General features: G+C 48.7%; 1 protein-coding gene across 4 annotated transcripts in view; it reads left to right on the forward strand.

Moving 5' to 3' along the window:
* Nucleotides 1–297: 297 nt before the first annotated feature.
* PPARD (peroxisome proliferator activated receptor delta) overlaps nt 298–17707 on the forward strand; it is an 82940-nt gene continuing 65530 nt past the window's right edge. Inside the window, exons 1-2 of one of the 4 annotated variants that reach the window (XM_063724756.1) lie at nt 323–464; nt 4858–4941. In XM_063724756.1, the coding sequence (XP_063580826.1) occupies nt 4929–4941 (13 nt within the window). In that variant the 5' untranslated portion in view covers nt 323–464; nt 4858–4928. Of the gene's footprint in view, nt 493–4854; nt 4942–17707 lie in introns of those variants that run through there. The other 3 variants (XM_024248730.3, XM_063724753.1, XM_063724755.1) reach the window with 3 other exon arrangements.

Here is a 17707-nt window from a genome sequence, read left to right on the forward strand (position 1 = left end):
ACGTACCTTTTCTAGGACTAAGTTTCTTCACTGGAAGATGAGGAGGTTGCACTAGATGACCTCGAAATTCCCTTCCAGCTTTAAATTCCCTCTTGTGACACTTGCTGGACTTGTTCTACTGGCCCTGGCGCTCCCCTGCTCCTCCCTTAGCTGCTACGTCCGCATGCCGCACCAGAGGGCGCCACAGGCGGGCCCGGGGCAGCGTGCGGTGGGCGGAGAGGCAGAATTAGGGGAGTCTCCAGGAGGCGTGGTGATTGGCCGCCGCCGGGCGGAAGGGGGCGTGGTAAGGGAAGGGCAGAGCAGCGCGGTGACGTCGCGCTGGTGGGGGCGGGGCCGGGCCGCGGAGCGTGTGACGCTGCGGCTGCCGCGGACCTGGGGATTAATGGGAAAAGTTTTGGCAGGAGCGGGAGAATTCTGCGGAGCCTGCGGGATGGCGGCGGTGGCGCCGTAGGCAGCTGGGACAGGTCAGTCCCAGACGAGGGAAGCGGTCAGGCAAGTGGCGGAGGGAAGCGCCGGCCTGGGCCGAGGCGGCCAGCGGGACTGGGGCGCAAGGCCCGGCGGCGGGGAGCGGGGTGCAGGGAGCTGCCGGGGTCCGCGGACAGCGTCGCGGCTGCTTCTTGATGCTCCGGCCCGCTCCGGTCAGCCGTCGTGCGTTGCTGTGTAGGCGCCCCGCCGCCCCTGCGCCCCCGCCCTTGGACCCCCATAGCTGCTTGAGTGAGTCCGAAATACGGGCCTCCTTCCACCCTACTCTATGCCCCCTCTTGGGCCTGGTGGCTTCGTCTCCTCCCACTTGTGAGAACCCCGTCTCAGGCCCGAGGGCCTCTCCCATTCCCTTCCCCTGCCTCTGACCTCTTCCCTTCACCGGTTTCTGGTGTTCCCGAATCCACTGCCGTATCTACCGAGGGTGTTCTCTGGGATCTTTTCCTCTGTCCCCCTCATTATCCTTGTCTCCTGCCTTCATCCTCCCATCCTTGCTCTCTCAGACTTTACTCTCTCCATCCCTGTCCCCTTCTTATCTGTGGCCTGATCCCTCCTAGTATTATGGGTCCCCATCCTCTTCCCCAGGGTGTTCCTAGGCTTTTTCCAACTCCGTGCCTGCAGTCCCTGTCTCCCTAAGACTCTCACCTTGGTTCCCTGAGAGGCCCTGTTTTTGCTACTCTTTCCAATTTCCTTCGTATCAATTCTGTCCCCTACATTCCTGTCGCCCACCTCCTTTTCTCTCCCTGTTCCTTTCCCCTGCTTCAGGGAGAAGCCTTAGCTCCACACTCTACTCTACTTTCACTTGACCTGCAGTTGACATAACCATGGGGTGGGGTGGAGGTGTTCAGACCTTGATCGAATTAAGAGGCTGATTGACTAAAGGAAATAACTGATTGTGTGGGAGAATGTACGTGGGTGTTGCATCAGAAATGATGTCCAATTTGTAGGCCATTCTTCTTATCTCAGCTTTAATACTTCCCCTTTATGGGGCTGTTGACTTCCAGGAACCCTTGGGGAGAGACGGAGCTGAGCTGGATGTATGCCACTGGTAGCTGGAGGCTTTGTCCAATTCTTTTCCCCTTCCAGGAACCGGGGTTTTGTGTCTTTCCACTCTGGATGTATGGAATACAATACACTTATACCATGATACCCCAGCCTCTTTCTGCCCTCACTCCCACCCTCCACCCTGTGCTCCATCCCAAAGGGCCAAGAGAATTCTCCAGAAGCTGTGCTCCAGAAAAGACTTGCGATCCTCAACCTTTTTTCTGTGTACTGGCTCCAGAACTTTTTTTTTTCCCCTGTTTGAGTTTTGAAATAGATTGCTGGCCTGATAGCCCTGGGGCTGGCGGGCATCTGTCCCTTTTATTATTGGTGGCTTGAAACAGCTGCTGATTTTCTCTCATATCTCTTTGACAATCTTTGGCCAACTGAATGTGCCTCTGATGTTGGTCACTGAACATGTTCTTTTGGAGTCTCTTCTCCTTCTTTTTTCTTTGTTCTTTTCTGAATCTAGGGAATCCAAATTGTCCCTCTTTTTCCCTGGGAGCTTAATTTCCTCTGTACCCAAGAGGAAGGGCAATCCCAGAGTTCTGTTCCCTTTGCCCAGGCATAGTATGAGGTATTAGATTGATAACTACCCTGGTGGGTTGTGGGGCTGCAGTAGTTAGACCTTGTCAGGAACTTGAGCAGACACATCTGCATCCAGTCACATAGATCATCTTCTCTGGGGCTCGAGAGCCCACCACCTTCCATGTGTGTCTGGATGTTTAACCTTACCAAGCAGAAAATTCTCTTCATATCTTTCAGTTTGAGCTCCTTTATTTGGCGTTGGTTCTCTAAAGAAATATTCAAGAAATAACATATCCTTTGTTTCTACCCAATCTGATCTTGGAGGATTCTGAAAGCATGACCCACTCTCATGTTTAGAAATGAAGGCTCATTGTTTCACCTGGCCCCAGGTTTCTAGGGCTCCTCTTTTGATGATTGTGCTGTCTTTGAGCCAGATTGGACATGGGAGTTGGCAACCTTTAGGAGCTGTGGTGGAGAGCCAAAGGAACCAGCTTGACCAGACTTTAAAGTTTTGTAATCCTCTTGTACACTGTTTTCTGTGAAAGCAATAGGATTGTGGATGGCCTGTCGTTGAGCCAGTCCCCTCTCCACTGACCCCCAGACCCTCTTTGCAGCACTTGCAAGGATTTGTGTAGACTGGACCAGAGGGTTTTCCTTGTTCCTGTGAATAGCATCTCTCCAGGGTTTTAGTGGATCATTCTAAAGAGGTAGAGGTCAAGTGTTGGACAGATTTTTAGTCTAGTCTCTGGCTCTCAAGGACTCCTCCTTACTCTTTGAGCAGTTTGTTACTTCTGGCCGTGCTTACCCTTTAGTAGTGCTCTCTGCTGTGGTGGCAGGTGAGAGATTTGAGAACAGGTCAAGGCGAGTCCTTGTGGAGCAGCTTGGGCACCAGCAGCCCTAGCTGGATAGCTTCTTGCAGTTTGTCCACTCTCATTTTCTGAGAAGGTAGTCATGATTGTCAATTACCAAATTCCTTCCCATTCAGTGATTTTTGCAGAGTCTGGGTCTGGATTTTCTTTCCTTCTTTCTTTTCTGACACAAGGTTTTGTTCTATTGCCCAGGCTGGAGTGCAGTGGTGCTATCATAGTGCACTGTAACCTCGAACTCCTGGGCTCAAGGGATCTTCTTTGCCTCAGCCTCCAGAGTAGTGGGGACTACAGGTGCACACCACCACACTCAGCTAATTAAAAAACAATTTTTTTGTAAAGACAGGCTCTCACAATGTCTGGAACTCCTGGCCTCAAGCAGTCCTCTCCACCTTGGCCTCTCAGAGCACTGAGATTACACTGACTGCTCGTTTGGCTGCCTTTCTCCTTGCCTCTTCACCATGGCCTTCTTGTGTGATATGTGCCTTAACCCATTCAGGAAGAATTGCTCCTACTCAGCCTTTCATCCCCACCTGTGGTCCCTTAGACCCCTTCCCTTAGGGCCTGGTAAGAGGATAGACAGTGTAGAGCACTGGCCTGGGAAGCCATTAGGCCTCTGCTTTGGGCCTACAGCTGTCCTGACTGTTGTGCAAGCTGACTTCAGGGCCTGCAGATTCTGGCACATCCTGGGATAGTGCAGCTCCTCTCTCTCAGGAGTTGGACCTGTTACTTTTTTTTTTTTTTTTTTTTTGAGATGGAGTCTCGCTCTGTCGCCCAGGCTGGAGTGCAGTGGTGCGATCTTGGCTAACTGCAAGCTGCATCTCCCGGGTTCACGCCATTCTCCTGCCTCAGCCTCCCGAGTAGCTGGGACTACAGGCGCCCGCCACCACGCCCGGCTCATTTTTTTTTGTAGTTTTAGTAGAGACAGGGTTTCACCGTGTTAGTTGGGATGGTCTCGATCTCCTGACCTCGTGATCCGCCTGCCTCAGCCTCCCAAAGTGCTGGGATTACAGGCGTGAGCCACCTCGACCAGCCTGGACCTGTCACTTCTAAGGGCTTCAGCTATATCCTGTCCCTGAGGCCCACCTCCCTGAGTGCTCCCTGCAGGCTGGGAAGCTGAACAGTGGTGCCTTCCTCCAGTGCCTCTGAAGGGCCTGGAAATTGCAGGACACAGCTCTACTGCTCAGCATTGCCCACACTGGAAACATTCTCTTCCTCCCTACCCAGGTCTCTGTGGGCTTTGTCCGTTCTGCCAGGCCCTTGCTTATATGATGTCAGAAGCCCTGTGCCCGATGCCATTGTCTATGCCATGTCCCAGGTTACCTAATGGCTGCTTCTTGGAGATGGTTTGGTGTCCATGCGCATTTTTCTCTGCCTTTGGAGCCAGGGGGAGGAGCTGCTTGCAACAGCTGGATTCCAGGGTGTCAGAGGAACCCTTGGAGCTTGCCTTGAGCCTGGCAGGGAGAACATGGCCCCTTGCATCAGGTTTCAGACATATGGGTCTTCTTCCTTGGCAGATGGCTCCTAGCTTCCATAACTCAGCAGGCTGGTGATTGGCATGTGACTCCAGTTCATTCTCCAGGGGCTTTGGTGAAGGAATCAACTATGACTCAGGACATCTTCATTTATGAGCTTCTACCCACCGGGGGTATTGGGCGCCAGCTCCTTTCTTACTTTGCCTGCTCCTTCTGCCCTGACCTGATAAAATCAGCAAAGCCAGTGTCTGCTTACTTGGGAGTGAGCAGACTCCTTCCAGGATTGGGGAAATATTTGCTGACTCAGGCTCAGAATCACATCTCAGGGTGGTGTGTAAGGGACAGACAAGGAGCCAGATTACCTTAGGAGCACTCTTTGAGTTATGGTGGGTATAACTTATTCGAGTTGCTTTTAGGGCCCCTGGCACCTCTCAGCTAAAGCTGTTGGGGTTTTTTCTATCCTGCAGTGTTGTACAGTATTTTGGGCATGCACGTGATACTCACACAGTGGCTTCTGCTCACCAACAGATGAGGACAGATGCACCAACGAGGTAATCCCATTTTCTTTACTCAGGGGTCTCTGACCACCAATGACACAGGATCCAGATTTAAGATCCTGACCTTGAAGATGAAATAATTTCACTGGGGCTTACTCCCAGATTCCAGGTTCCTGTCACAGCATCTGGTACCAGTTGCTTGTGCATAGTATAGGCATTTATTAAGTAATTATTGAAAGTCTATGGCTTACATAGTTTTTTCAGGAGCATGGAGATTCCCACCTTTGCACCCATTAAAAGATAAACTCCACAGGGCAGGGAGTTGTTTTGCTGCCTGTTGTGTCTAGGATAGTGCCTGGCACAGAGGAGATAATGAATGAATTTTTGTTAAATGAATAAATGAACGGACTTTTGTCTTTGCCCATATGGGTACCTAGGGTGCCAGGCCACAAAGATGGTGTCCATCATTCTCTCATGAGGGGGCAAATATATATATATTTGTTTGTTTGTTTGTTTGTTTGTTTTTGAGACGAAGTCTCGCTCTTGTCCCCCAGGCTGGAGTGCAATGGTGCGATCTTGGCTCACTGCCACCACCTTCTCCTGGGTTCAAGCGCTTCTCCTGTCTCAGCCTCCCGAGTAGCTGGGATTATAGGCGCCTGCCACCATGCCCGGCTAATTTTTGTATTTTTAGTAGAGATGGGGTTTCACCACGTTGGCCAGGCTGCTCTGGAACTCCTGACCTCAGGTGATCCACCCGCCTCAGCCTCCCAAAGTGCTGGGATTACAGGCGTGAGCCACCACACCTGGCCTTTTTTTTTTTTTTTTGAGATGGAGTTTCGCTCTTGTTGCCCAGGCTGGAGTGCAATGCTGTGATCTTGGCTCACTGCAACCTCCGCCTCTCGGGTTCAAGCGATTCTCCTGCCTCAGCCTCCTGAGTAGCTGAGATTAGAGGCATGCGCCACCACATCTGGCTAAATTTTGTATTTTTAGTAGAGACGGGGTTTCACCATGTTAGCCAGACTGGTCTCAAACTCCTGATGTCAGATGATCCACCTGCCTCGGCCTCCCAGAGTGCTGGGATTACAGATGTGAGCCACTGTGCCCGGCCGGGAACAAATATTTTTAAGTGCCAACTATGTGCCAGGCACTTGGGAAATGATAATAGTAAAAAACAGATCCAGTCTTTGCCTCATGGGTCTGTCGTTTGCTAGTATATATGAGAGCTGGCCGTAACACACAGAATTGTTTCTTCCATCTCTGCAGGGGTAGGAGGTTCTCACCAAGAGTCTGAACAATGCTCTGGGTTTCCCATTGCTGTTTTCCATGTTCTCAGGATGCCTGGCAGGTTTTATAAACTCTCAGAAGTGGAGCTCCAGGGAATACAATGTTCATTGTCCTATTTGGAAGGCTGGGTTGTTGTGGGTCCCTGCTGGGGGCCGGGGAAACGTGGGCCTCCTGCCTGATTTGTTTTAATCTCTGAAGTTCAGTGGTTCCAGTAGCTGTTTGTGGGCTTCACTTCCCCTTCTCTGCCTTTAACACCCTGCAGGCTTTCCTGTTGTCAGACAGGGTGGTGAGTCCCTGTGTCTCTCTGTCCGTAGGGGTCAGGTTGTTTGTAGATCTTTCAGGAAGGTCCTGGGTGGGGGGGGCCCTCCTGCTTTCAAACCCATACCAAGTGCTTTCCTCTGAAGGGAATGTGAGGGAGGAAGAAGCAGGGAGTTTCAGAGGCTTCTGAGCTTCCCCAAGAGGGAAGAGGTCAAAGTACCCCCTGAGCAGGGAGAGCTCCTGAGTTGAACTGATTTGCTTTGCCATTTGCTTTAGCAGCAGCTAGGCCCAGTGGCAGCAATTGTACATGCATTTCCAGGGGTCAGTTGTCCAGTTCATCCCTGAGCCTTGAGCTCCCAGTCGCAGGTAAGAACTTCCCTTCTCTTCTCCTTTCTTTCTTCCTTTCTTTTTTTTTCGAGACGGAGTCTCCCTCTGTCACCCAGGCTGGAGTGCAGTGGCGCGATCTCGGCTCACTGCAAGCTCTGCCTCCTGGGTTCACCCCATTCTCCTGCCTCAGGCTCCTGAGTAGCTGGGACTACAGGCGCCCGCCACCACGCCCGGCTAATTTTTTGTATTTTTAGTAGAGATGGGGTTTCACCGTGTTAGCAAGGATGGTCTCGATCTCCTGACCTCGTGATCCACTGGCCTCGGCCTCCCAAAGTGCTGGGATTACAGGCGTGAGCCACCGCGTGGCCTCTTCTTTCTTTCTTGATGGGGTACTGCTATATCACCTAGGGCCAGGGGTGTGTCCAATCTTTTGGCATCCCTGGGCCACATTGGAAGAAGAATTATTATCTTGGGCTACACATAAAATACACTAACACTAACAGTAGCTGATGAGCTAAAAATAAAAATGGCAAAAGAATCTGATGTTTTAAGAAAGTTTACGTATTGGTGTTAGGCTGCATTTAGAGCTCTCCTGGGCTGCTTGTAGTCGTGGGCCGTGGGTTGGATAAGCTTGGCCTCCCTAGGTAGTCCTCTCACCACAGCCTCCCAAGTAGCTGGGACTACAGGTGCACACCACTGTGCCTGGCTGAGTTTTTGTTTGTTTGTTTTTTAATTTAATGGGTACATAGTAGTAGGTGTATATTTCTTTTTTTCTTTCTTTTTTTTTTTTTGAGATGGAATCTTGCTCTTGTCGCCCAGGCTGGAGAGCAATGGCACAATCTCGGCTCCCTGTAACCTCCGCCTCCCAGGTTCAAGCGATTCTCCTGCCTCAGCCTCCCGAGTAGCTCAGATTACAGGCGCCCACCACCATGTCCAGCTAATTTTTGTATTTTTAGTAGAGACGGGGTTTTGCCATGTTTGCCAGGCTGGTCTCGAACTCCTGACCTCAAGTGATCTGCCTGCCTCAACTTCCCAAAGTGTTGGGATTACAGGCATGAGCTACCACACCCGGCCTTGTATGTCTTCTTTTGAGAAATGTCTGTTAAAATCTTTTGCCCATCCTTTTATCAGATTATTAGTTTTTTTCCTATAGAGTTGTTTGAGCTCCTTATATATTCTTGTTATTAACCCCTTGTGAAATGGGTAGTTTGCAAATATTTTCTCTCATCCTGTGGGTTGTCTCTTCACTTTGTTGATTGTTTCATTTGCTGTGCAGAAGCTGTTTAATGTGATGTGATCCCATTTGACAATTTTTGCTTTGGTTGCCTGTGCTTGCGGGGTATTACTCAAGAAATTTGTGCCCAGACCAGTGTCCTGGAGATTTTCTCCTGTTTTCTTGTAGTAGTTTCATGGTTTGAAGTCTTAGATTTAAGTCTTTAATTTATTTTGATTTGGTTTTTGTATATGGCAAGAGGTAAGGGTCTAGTTTCATTCATCTCCATATGAATATCCAGTTTTCCGAGCACCATTTATTGAAGAGACTGTCTTTTCCTCAGTGTATGTTCTTGGCACCTTTGTCAAAAGTGAGTTCACTGTAGGTGTGTGATTTGTTTCTGGGTTCTCTATTCTGTTCCATTGGTCTATGTGTCTTTTTTTTTTTTTTCTCTGAGACAGAGTTTTGCTCTGTTGCCCAGGATGGAGTGCAATGGCATGATGTTGGCTCACTGCAACCTCTGCCTCCTGGGTTCGAGCAGTTCTCCTGCCTCAGTCTCCCAAGTAGCTGGGATTACAGGCATGTGTCACCATGCCTGGCTAATTTTTTGTGTTTTTAGTGGAGATGGGGTTTCACCATGTTGGTCAGGCTGGTCTCGAACTCCTGACCTCAGGTGATCTGCCCACCTTGGTCTCCCAAAGTGCTGGGATTACAGGCATGAGCCACTGCGCCTGGCCGAAAGATGGCTTATTTTGAAGTCAACTTTAGAATATTATAAAACAGCATTCTCAAACTTTTTGGCCTCAAGATCCCTTTAGATTCTTTATTATTATTTTTTTTTTGAGACGGAATCTCTCTCTGTCGCCCAGGCTGGAGTGCAGTGGCACAATCTCGGCTTACTGCAAGCCCCACCTCCCGGGTTCACGCCATTCTCCTGCCTCAGCCTCCCGAGTAGCTGGGACTACAGGCACCTGCCACCACGCCTGGCTAATTTTTTGTATTTTTAGTATAGATGGGGTTTCACCATGTTAGCCAGGATGGTCTCAATCTCCTGACCTCGTGATCCACCCTCTTTGGCCTCCCAAAGTGCTGGGATTACAGATGTGAGCCACCGCACTGGTCCCTTTAGATTCTTAAAAATTATTGAAGACCCCAAGGGCTTATGTTTACCATGTTAGAAGTTATAATAGGCCGTGCGGGTGACATTCGTTAATATCACCACTGATCTCATTTTTAAAAAGTCTTTAAGTATTGGGAAGCTGTCAGGCTCACAGTGGTCAACACAGGTTTTCTAAATTTGAGTTTTCTCTTGAAAGTTTGATTTTTATCATTGGTAACATACTGTTGGTTCTTTTGTTTGATTTTATTTGAGATAGGATCTCCCTCAGTCGCCCAGGCTGGAGTGCAGTGGTGCAGTCATAGCTCACTTGCAGCCTCCATCTTCTGGGCTCAAGTAATCCTCCTGCCTCAGCCTCCAGAGTAGCTAGGACTACAGGTATGTGCTACCATGCCCAGCTCATTTTAAAATTTTTTGTAAAGATGATGTCTTGTGATCTTGCTACACTGACCAGGCTGGTCTTGGATTCCTGGCCTCAAGTGATCCATCTGCCTCAGCCTCCCAAATTGCTGGGATTATAGGCATGAGCCACCACACTCAGCCTTTTTTTTTTTTTTTTTTTTTTTTTTGAGATAGGGTCTCACTCTTGCCCAGGCTGGAGTGGGGTTGCATAGTCTTGGCTCACTGTATCTAGCCTTGACTTCCAGGCTCAAGTGATCCTTTCACCTCAGCCTCCCAAGTAGCTAAGACTACATGCATGCGCCATCATGCCCACCTCATTTTTTAACTTTTTGTAGAGATCAGGTCTCCCTGTGTTGTCCAGGCTGGTCTCAAACTCCTGAGCTCGAGCCATTCATTCCTGCCTTGGCCTCCCAAAGTGCTGGTATTAAAGGCATGAGCCACTGTGCCCAGCCAGTTCTTTTTTGTTTTGTTTTGAGATGAAGTCTCACTCTGTCGCCCGGGCTAGAGTGCAGTGCTGTGATCTCGGCTCACTGCAACCTCCACCTTGTGGGTTCAAGTGATTCTCCTGCCTCAGCCTCCCAAGTAGCTGGGACCACAGGTGCGCACCCCAACGCCCGGCTAATTGTTGTATTTTTTTAGTAGAGATGGGGTTTCACCATATTGGTCAGGCCGGTCTTGAACTCCTGACCTCATGATCCGCCCGCCTCAGCCTCCCAGAGTGCTGGGATTACAGGCGTGAGCCGCCACGCCCGGCCACAAAGAATATTTAAAAGACAGATATCAAAGGTGGAGATTTTAATAAAGTTAGTTTTCTATTTATTCATCTAGGACATTCTTAAATTGGCATTTTATTGTCTTTCGTGGTTCTGTGGATTAACTGGGCCCAGCTGGGTGGTTCTTGCTTGGGATATGTCATGTTGCTATAGTCAAATGGAGACAGGGGCAGGTGTCATCTGAAGGCTCAGCTGGGCTGGGTGTCCACACTGGCTTACGCACATGGGTGGCACTTGATGCTGTTGAATGGAGTGCGTATACATGACCTCTCTATGTGCCTTGGGCTTCTCATAGCATGACAGCTGGATTTTGAGCAGAAGCATTCCAAAAATGAATGTATTGAGAGATTCAGACAGAAATGTCAATGTTTCTCATGTCCTAGCCTTGGAAGTTACACAATGCCACTTCCTCTATTCCCTTGGTCTCAGGACCAGTTCAGATTCAAGGAGAGGACTACACAAGGGTGTGGATACTAAGAGGCATGATTCATTGAGAAGAGAAAGAGGCCTCCTTGGAGACCAGCTACTACTTTTCAGCATCCTTAGGTAATCTGGTCTTGATACTTCCAAGAGAAAAGTGCACCTTCTCATGATTTTCATTCCTGGAAGCTACTGTTAGTTAGGAAATTCCTAATAGGTTGATGGAGGACATTGAATGCTAGGTGAAGGAATTTGTACTCTGTTCTTTGGGCAATGGGGGAGCCATCAGTGGTTTTGTAGCAAGGAGTGATGATGTTAATATTGCAAAAAGGTAGATTAGGAATGGAGATAGAGAGGATAGGTAGGGGACTGCAGTGGTCTAAATGTAAGGAAATTCTTCTTCACATTAAATCTGAGTTCCTCTGGTTGCAATTTAAGTGCATTGATTTTGATATTTCAGCCACACAGATTAAGCACCCAGAGCCAGGGTGGAATAACCCATCCCTACCCCATATCCATTTAGGGCTGTTGATGCACAGGAGAGATTAAAAGAGTTCACAAACTTTAGAAGGCAAGTAAATTTAGGTTTTATTGTCAAAGCACATAAAAAGTTAAGCATAAATTATTCAAAAATAAAAAGCAAGAAAGGTGAAACTTCATTTAACACCACTAACCATGTTTCAAATACACTTCAGTTTCAGTATTATAGAAGCAAGGAGTGGAGCAAGAAGAAGGAACAGGGAGGACAAATTAGAGAATTGTAGGAAGAGGGACAAAAGTAGGGGAAGAAAGGAGTCAGGAGGGGCACACAGCAGAAAGAATTTGAAGGAGGAGGTCAGATTGGAGCAACTACTTGAAGCTGAGAGAAGGCTCTGTATGGGGCTAACATGTTAGCAAAGAGCTGGTGCCTTCTGTGTTTCCCTGAGGCACTGGCTTCTGGGTTTTAGCATCTGGTATCCTCACCCTTTTTTTAATACAGGCAGTCCCCAGCTTATGATGGTTCAACTTTACAGTGATGTAAAAGCCATACACGTCTGGGTGCCATGGCTCACGCCTGTAATCCCAGCACTTTGGGAGGCTGAGGTGGGCGGATCACGAGGTAAGGAGATCGAGACCATCCTGGCTAACACGGTGAAACCGCGTCTCTACTAAAAATACAAAAAATTAGCTGGGCATGGTGGTGGGCGCCTGTAGTCCCAGCTACTTGGGAGGCTGAGGCAGGAGAATGGCATGAACCCAGGAGGCGGAGCTTGCAGTGAGCCGAGTGCGCACCACTGTATTCCAGCCTGGGCAACAGAGCGAGACTCCGTCTCAAAAAAAAAAAAAGTGATACACATTCAACAGAAGCCCCATCCTTTAGTACTCATACAACCATTCTTTTTTTTTTTTTGAGATGGAGTCTCACTCTTGCCCAGGCTGCAGTGCAGTGGTGCGATCTCGGCTCACAGCAACCTCTGCCTCCCGGGTTAAAGTGATTCTCCTGCCTCAGCCTCCTGAGTAGCTGGGATTATAGGCGACTGCCACCAGGCCTGGCTAATTTTTGAATTTTTAGTAGAGATAGGATTTCACAATGTTGGCCAGGCTGGTTTCTAACTCCTGACCAGGTGCCCTGCCCACCTCGGCCTCCCAAAGTGCTGGAATTACAGGCATGAGCCACCGTGCCCCGGTTCTCATACGACCATTCTGTTTTTTCACTGTCAGTACAGTATTCAATTACATGAGATACTCAAAATTATAACATAAGCTCTGTGTTAGATGATGTTGCCCGTAGGCTTATGGAAATGTTCTGGCACATTTGCAGTAGAGTAGGCTAAGTAAGCTATGGTGTTCGGTAGGTTACATATATTACATGCGTTTTTGACTTGTGACGTTTTCGACATATGATGGGTTTGTCCTTATAAGTTGAGGAACATTTGTAGCCCTTTCATTGTCTGTGAAGAGGCCTGAGTGGATTTTGTACTGGAGACCGGTGTGACTCAGCTCCAGTGTTGACTGACCTTCTAACCATGGGCTTGTGACTGAATGTCCTGAGCCTTCATTTTCTTCCCTGTGAGGATTAAAGTGAACCTCAGGAAATGCTGGTTTGTCCCCTTTCTGTCAAGCTGGGTTCTGAGAGGGTGAGCCCAGATAGGAGTGACTTCTGAACCAGCCCAGATTTACAGGCTTGGGCATAGGGAGCCCAGCCTCAGCCTGGGAGCCTCATCTTCCATTAAACAGCTCCTGGCGTTCAGGGGAGTGCGTTGCAGCACCCCTTTTTTTTTTCATTTAAGTCCTGTCTTCCAGCCAGGCGCAGTGAATCACTTGAGGCCAGGAGTTTGAGACCAGCCTGGCCATCATGGGGAAACCCCATCTATACTAAAAACACAAAAATTATCTGGGCACAGTGGCACACACCTGTAGTCCCAGCACACCAGAGTTCAAGACCAGCCTGGGCAACATGGTGAAACCCCGTCTCTACAAAAAATACAAAAATTATCCAAGTGTGGTGGTACATGCCTGTAGTTCCTACTCCTTGGGGGGCTGAGGCAGGAGAATCACTCAAGCCGAGGAGGTTGAGGCTGCAGTGAGCCATGTTTGTACCACTGTACTCCAGCCTGGGTGGCAGAGTAAGAGGCCCTGTCTCTAAAAAAAAAAAAAAAAAAAAAAGTGCTTTTTTCTTTTTTTTTTTTTTGAGACGGAGTCTCGCTTTGTTGCCCAGGCAGGAGTGCAGTGGCGCGATCTCGGCTCACTGCAAGCTCCGCCTCCCAGGTTCACGCCATTCTCCTGCCTCAGCCTCCCGAGTAGCTGGGACTACAGGCGCCCACCACCACACCTGGCTAATTTTTTGTATTTTTGGTAGAGACAGGGTTTCACGGTGTTAGCCAGGATGGTCTCGATCTCCTGACCTTGTGATCCGTCCGTCTCAGCCTCCCAAAGTGCTGGGATTACAGTCATGAGCCACCGCGCCCGACCTCTTTCTTATATAAATTTTTTTTAATCGGGCAGCCCTCAGAATCGCAGCAGATTCAGAAAGACTCCGCAGAAAAGTTCTTTTACTCCTAACTTCTACCCAGCCTCATCGTCACCTCAGCAGCTCTCCTGAGACCGTTACTAAGTTCTCCACAGCTAATGGTAACTCAGCTTGGGAAGAGTTCTCTTGTAGGAGGATGCTGAAGGGAGGTTGCCAAGTGGTGTGGGAAAACTGCTTCATGCTTAAGTTCCCTTCCATCTCATGATACTAAAAGGTATCTAACAGCTGATTTTCATTGCCTTCATTTGTGATCCGCTAGGACCACTTGATCCTTATCACTGCTTTTGGCACACCCCTCATCCAAGAGTTGTGATCGCAGAGGCAGAGTTCCTTGCCACCAGTCCAGTGGAAGTACAAGCCAACTTTGCTCTCCAACTGGCAGCAGTAGCCGAGCAGGCCGCCCTGCATTCTCTCCTCATAAACATGCTGTTCTTAAGTTTGTCAGAATTCAGAGCTCTCTACTCATTACCCTGTTTTCCAAACAAGCAAGCAAAGCATGCTCTTCCTTTGTTTCCCATAATTGCCTAAAACATCTCCATGTTCATAGCTGTTGACTCTCTTTGCCTCCTAGTTCCTGTTCCTCTGGTGTAGGATTTCTCAGCCCTAGCATTGTAAACATGTTGGGCTGGATAATCGTCTCTTGTATGGGCTGCTTGTGCATTGTAGGATGTTGAGCAGCATCCTGGCTTCTGCACACTAAGTGCCAGTGACACGCTTCTCCCCTCCCCAGCTGTAAAACCCAAATGTCTGCGGACGTTGCCAAATGTCCCCAAGGGGGCAAAATCACCCCTGGTTGAGAGTCACTGCTCTATCATTTCTTCACTAAATACTGCTGGTCAGCTGGGTCCACTAGCGTACCTCACATCAATAAATCTGGTAATAGAAGCATATTGTTCTTACATTAGAAGTTTACCCTCTTCAGTTATCTCACTGGGCCCTTGAGGGCTTTGGGGAGGAGTGATGGGAAATGGTTTACAATTAACAGCATATTTCAACTAAGAAAGAAAGCATATGATGTCTGCACAACAGAGGAGAGTGTCCACAATGTACAGCCCTTTCCTGGAGCAGTTACGTTTCTCAGGGTGTGCTTTTCCAAGTCATTTCGTGTCTGGTTAGAAGCCACCTTCCTGTAGCATCCAGAGGTGCTATGTAGACTAGGGTTGGTCACAGTGTGTAGATTGCCACTGACCTGCCCATTCCTAGTGTTTGACCTGGTGGTCATGGCACTCTGACCACATCAGTTTTCCTCTCCAAGCCCAGATGGGTTCTCAGAACCCTCCATCCCAAGCTGCACTCATGAGAGGCGGCACTTCTGCCATCCTGATCTAGAGCTTGTTCATGTGGTCCAGACCATTTCTTTGCAGCCCCCTCTCCTGTGTAAAAGCCTTTAGGAAAGTGCAGAGATCCTGATGGATTCCCCTTGACCCTCAGCACGCACATCCTGGAATGTACTGCTCAGCAGTCCGTTGGGGGCTTCAGACTGGAGAAGAGAAAACTGCCCTTCCCTTTCAAGGACATCCTCCAAGGGCCAGAATGCTCAGTTCCATAAAATTAACTCTCCACTGCCTACTTTTTTTTTTTTTTTTTTTAAGACAGTCTCGCTCTGTCCCCCAGGCTGGAGCGCAGTGGCATGATCTTGGCTCACTGCAACCTCCGCCTCCTGGGTTCAAACAATTCTCCTACCTCAGCCTTCCAAGTAGCTGGGATTACAGGCATGCGCCACCTCACCCAGCTAATTTTTATATTTTTAGTAGAGACGGGATTTCACTATCTTGGCCAGGCTGGTCTCAAACTCCTGACCTCTAGTGATCCACTCGCCTCGGCCTCCCAAAGTGCTAGTATTACAGTCATGAGCCACCATGCCTGGCCTGCTGCCTATTTAAATAGCAAGCAGTTACAGTTAAAGAAAGACCCTGGCCTGGGGATGCTGCCAGGGCTCCCAATCTGACACTTCTTTCATGTGGACCAGGGATCTGAACTGTGTTTCTTCCAAACTTTTGGAGCTTGCTTCCTTGGTGGTAAGCTAAATAGTGGTCCCCAAAATATACCCCTTTATAACCCCTGTAACCTGTGAATATTATATGACATAATGGACTTTGCACATGTAATTAAATTAAGGATCTTGAGATGAGGAGATTATCCTAGATTATCTGGGTGGACCCCTAAATGCAATCCCAAGTGTCCTTATGAGTGGGGGCCAGAGAGAGAGATTGGACACGGGAGAAGGAGGCAGTGTGACTACTGCAGCAAGATGCTACACTGCCGGCTTTGGAGGTGGAAGAGAAGGCCAAAAATGCAACAAACGTAGCTTTGGAAGCTGGAAAAGGCAAGGAAACTGTTTTCCCCTAGAACCTCTGGAGGAAGTGCGGCCCTGCCAACACACTGATTTTAGCCCAGTGAAACTAATTTTGGATTTCTGACCTCCAGAACTGTAAGAGAATAAATGTGTTTTGTTTTAAGTCGCTAAGTTTGTGGCAATGTGGTAATTTGTTACAGTGCAATAGGAAACTAATACAGGGCTCATCTGCCTCCAGGTACAGGTGGTGGCTTGGCTGACCCCTGTTCTTATTTTAAGCGTCCCTCTCATGGCACAAGGAGAGCATAGGCCCAGCCTTTTCCTGAACCAGTATTTGAAACAATCTGCACTTTGGGGGAACCTGTTGGGAAGTTCTTGGAAGCAAGAGAGAAAGCCTCATACGATACCTGATCCTTGCTTTGGAACTCTCCCAGCACCTTCAATGATATCATGAACAAAGAGTTCTTTCAGACCAGTGAGGATGTAGGATTATTAAAATCTGATTCTAACTCCATCTTCCCCTCTCCTCTTCCATTTATTCAATAAATGTTTATTGTGTACCTCCTATGTGCTAGGTACTGGGGATAAAGGGATAAACAAAGCAGATAAAAAAAATCTCCTGCTCTCGTGGTAACTGAGGTGGGGGAAAGGGAGGGAGCCAGAGTTAAGTCAACAGCATGTGAGATGGCTTCAGATGCTCTATAGAAAACTAAGCAGGAAGGAGGGTAGTGGCAGTTTCACATAGAGGGCCGGGGAAGGTCTCACCACGAAGGTGACATTTAAGTGGAAAGAGGAGAGTGAACCATTGTGGGAAGAATCTCGCAGGCAGAGGGAAAGCAAGTTCCAAGGCCCTGCAGTGGGACACAGCTGAGGTGTTCAACGCATAGCGAGGAGGCCAGCGTGGCTGGACAGAAGGAGGGAGGAGACTAGGAGATGAAGTTAGAGACGAGATTGGTGGGCCTGAAGTCCCATAACAGCTTTTACTTTGCTTGGCATTTTGCCCCTTCTTTCTCCTCTCCTCCCCCTCTCACACCACCTCACGAGTTTTAGGCCCATGTTCCTCAATTCCTTTCCATGGGATATTTATCACATCATACTTAGGGACTACCAGCAGGCAAACATAGTCACTTAAAAATATTAGAAGAGGGGGAAAAAGCAGCCTCCTCTTTCTGAATGATGAAAGCAGTTCCATGGCAGTGTTGGCATGGCACCGTATATCTAGCAGTGCAGGCTGGCCATTCACTGCGTAGTTCTGGGTGGTTTCTGAGAGGTTCCCCTCCATGGCCTTCTTCAGCCCATGAGGAAGTCCAAACCCCCTGGCCCACTGTTTCTTTCCATTTCACCCCTCTTGGTCTCCCCAGTGGGACTCCCACAGCTGACTTCTATCCCCACCTGTGTCTAATCCCCCTTTCCATGGCAGAGCCGATAGATAACCTAGTAACGATCTGAGTAGAATATGGCTCCCACATGTCACATGTTGAATGCATTGTGCTGATCACTACATATATCACTTTGATTCACACAACAACCCTGAGAGGTAGGAACCATTGTACCCCTTTTAGAGATGAGGATACTGAGGCTGAGACTGGTTAGGAAAATTGCCTAAAGTTGCACAGCTAATGAATGGCAGAGCTGGGATTTGAACCCAAGTGATTAAAGCCCATGTCTTTGATCACTACATAGCAGGGCCTTCTAGGAAGGATGGCTGGCTGGATCTAGT

This window comes from Pongo abelii, chromosome 5 (assembly GCF_028885655.2).
Source record: "Pongo abelii isolate AG06213 chromosome 5, NHGRI_mPonAbe1-v2.0_pri, whole genome shotgun sequence".
Taxonomy (NCBI): domain Eukaryota; kingdom Metazoa; phylum Chordata; class Mammalia; order Primates; family Hominidae; genus Pongo; species Pongo abelii.